At 30.3% G+C, this 3,636-nt stretch overlaps 1 protein-coding gene across 1 annotated transcript in view; it reads right to left on the reverse strand.

The window, feature by feature from the left end:
* The window catches only part of LOC107644885 (protein REVEILLE 6), a gene marked incomplete in the record, with an annotated part of 3,838 nt that extends 3,640 nt beyond the window's left edge, over positions 1 to 198 (reverse strand). The window contains 1 exon segment of the mRNA XM_016348836.2: positions 1 to 198. Within this exon segment, the coding sequence (XP_016204322.1) occupies positions 1 to 45 (45 nt within the window).

The following is a 3,636-nucleotide window of genomic DNA, read 5'->3' on the forward strand; positions in this document are numbered from 1 at the left end:
GTCCAAATAGAAGCCCTCCGGCGGGTTCGGGTTTTTGGATACCATCGAATTGGAATTGGAATTGGATTTCACGAATCACAATATTTTTGGAGAGAAATTCGCAGTTCTAAATTCTAATTTCTAATAGCTGCGGCGAATTACAACTTGTCTTATTAGGTTAAAGGTTGTGGCTTGTTTTTGAAAAATTAAAAATTAAAAAAACTAAATTGTGGATAAATCGATTTTTTATTTTTCCTAGTCATTTCAAATTTAAGACACAACATACAAGGATATTAAAAATAAAAAAAAATGTATTACTATAAAACTTTTGTTATTATCAAATTTCAATTCAGAACACGGTTGTAAGTTGTAATATTTTATTGGATGACACTTTATCGTATATTTTACTAATAAGAATCTTCTATAAGTTGTTTAAGTACCAAGGGAACAAAATTTTGAGAAAAATATTACTACAAAAATTAACTATGATGATGGGACATGGGAGAATTTAAGATTTTATAAAACTATTTTTTGAGTGTTGATTTTTCAACATAAAACCTTTTTTTAGGTATTAGTCCTTTGAAACTCATAATTAGGGGTGAACATGAGTAGTGGGTACGCGATTATTCGTTCGAATCCAAATCGAACCAATTAAATTGGTTCTGGAACCAACGGTAATTGGGTCCAATCCGAACCAAACCGATAACCTTTATTAGTAATTGGTTCGGATATCAATTTTAGGGGTGTGGAATCCGAACCAACCCGCAAATCCGATCATGTATTAATTAAATAAAAAAATAAAATATATATATATGACTTTTTCATTAGACAACGATTATTCACTATTAATATGTTTAGATTTTAATGAGTTTAGTTTTTAATGTATTTGGTTGTTAACATATTTGGATTATTTCTATTGATTTTACATATTTGTTGTACTTGTTGAATTTTTTAGATAAAAAATTAGTTTTTTTTTATAAATTTCAAAGTTATCGAGTACTCCATTATCCGAACCGAACCAATCCGTTCTTAACCGGTTTGGTTTGGTTCGAATACATATACAAAAAAACACAAACCCAAATCAAACCAAACCGATTCATGCTCACCCCTACTCATAATAATCAATTGGGTAATCCTATTTGTTTGTGTTATTAAGAATTTCCTTTATTTATATTTTTGGGTCCATGGAGAGGTTGTGGGCTTGTGGCTATGTGACTATGTGAGCGATGAGAGCATTGCCAAAATTAGTTAACTTATCTTATTTGATTTTAATTTTATTCCTATATTTTTTCATATTTTTATGGTTGTATTTGCCTGAATAATTAGAAGCCTTAACTAATTTGAGTTTCATTGAATAACTATACAATAAAATTATCTCTTCGTATTTATGTTTCTCTTGTACAATATTTTTTCTTTTCTTAAGAGTCTTGGTAGAATTTTAAGCTGAATAAGTGACTAACAAAGACTTTGATACCTGCAAATGTTTGCTAAATCGTAACATTCACCTCACATTCATATTTAAGAGTAAATGACGAGTTAATTAAGTTGATCAAAGATTTAACCTTGATTAAATCACATTATTTTTCCAATTAATAAAGAAAACAATAATTCTTTTTAGCCACAAAATCTACATATATACACGGTAGTCCCTTAATAATTAACTAACTTTCATATGTCAGATACTAGATTTGGAATGATGATGGTCCACTTGAATGAAGATTCCTTGTTGGTGATGTAGAAATCGAAAATGGAAGGGACAGTTACATTGCTTGGAAACAAGAGGGTGTTACCTAGTGGACCATGATGTGAGTGAGTGCAATGCAAGCAACAACTTGGATTTACTCAAATACAAAGAAAATTTAAAAAAGTGAGTGATTTAGGATTTGTCTCATTTGTTCCAACATATTGGTTATGAAGTTTGTTAAACTTAACATAATAACACCTAAAAAACTCAAGTTAGGTTGATGTAGTTGTTAGCTTATTAGTTAGTTTAAGTAAATATTGGAGATTCAAATTCTGCCTTACATATACAATAACCTATTGACTAACGATAAACTCTTAAATAAAACTTCGATTTGCGACGAATTAGTCCCTTACATCTGTGTTATGTATAGTATATAACCTATTAAATGTACTTTTATCTTCAAACAAGTGATGTTTACTTGCAACAAGAGGAGCATAAAAACAAATTCCTGTTTATTTTGTCTCCAATGAGAAACAATAATCACGACATGGCAAATTTAAACTACACTCAAGAATTTTGAACTAATTAATGAGTTACAGTATATATATGATGAGATTAAGGCCAGTTGTGGGCGAGGAGGGCCGACACCGTGGTTCGTAACCACGTGCTCTAATCCTCTGAGCTACAGGCCTCATCCCGTCTCCACTGGATCTGTTTTCCGGAGTACCCTAAAATTGAAAAAAGGGAACATTCCCTTGCGTCGTTGTGCCTGGATTGTGAGGGCTCTCAACCACATGGATAGTTCAATATGCTCATCGGTGCCTGACCCTGAGATGTATATCATCCAAGGCACGTTAGCATGGCGTACCTCTCCTGTTCAAACCGGTCGAACGACCTTCAACAAAAGGGTACCTGTATCCGAAATCGACACCGGTGGATAGGTAGAAAATACCTAAGGGCGCGAGACAATTCTCTCTAAGAAACTCGGCAAAATAGCTTCGTAACTTCGGGAGAAGGGATGCCGCTCACAAAGGAAATCTTCGAATTTGCGATATTTATTTAAGCAAACGAGTTAAACTAACAACTCAAACAAACAATTTTTTTAGTTTACCAAATCTTTATAGTATACAAATGGGAAGCTCATTTGCTGACGTGGCGCTCATACGTTGAGTCTGGGAGTTTATTTGCTTACGTGTGGATTGATACTATTTATGACGAAACTAATAAAAATTATTTTTAAATTAACAAATTCCTATATTCTTAAAAAAGTTTATTTAAAAATTTTAAATTTGCACTAGCTAATTTGGAAACTCTATTTAAAAATTTGAAATTTAAAATTCTAATACTAATTCCTAATTAAGTAGCTTCTTAACCGTTTTGATTTTTAAATTTAAATTTTTTTATTTGTCACATTTATAATTTTTTTCTATTTACTTCGTTTACATTGTTATTTTTTATATTATCTCAGCACAACAATAGAGGTACTTTCATCTTTTTCTCTCTTAGTTATTCATTTTCAATCTCTTTATTTAAGCAAATGAAAAAAAAATTTTAACTATAAGTTGAATTTATTGATAGTGAGATTAAACTTATATTTATTTGAAAAAAGATACTTTTATAAAAAAATATATATTATTTTTCGTAAAATATATTTTACGTAACTAAATAAATGAGAATAAATGAGAATAAATGCGATTTTACATAGACATAAGAAGACACTAATTTCATATTCTATTTGGTAAGTTAGACATGAGAAAAATTGTAAAAAATTAGTGTCTCAAGTTAAAAATTAGTGTTTCAGCATTTTAGAGAGACACAAAATACATGTTTTTAACGGGTGTTTGTGTATGACTATGTCTTTCATCATTTTTGTTTCCGTAAACAAACACCATACATGTACTCCTGTGTCTATATTTTGATGGAAATGTATACCAAAAATAAATGCTGTCATATGTGTACTACTTTATTTTTTT

The sequence above is a fragment of the Arachis ipaensis genome, chromosome B05 (assembly GCF_000816755.2).
Source record: "Arachis ipaensis cultivar K30076 chromosome B05, Araip1.1, whole genome shotgun sequence".
In the NCBI taxonomy this organism is placed as follows: Eukaryota; Viridiplantae; Streptophyta; class Magnoliopsida; order Fabales; family Fabaceae; genus Arachis; species Arachis ipaensis.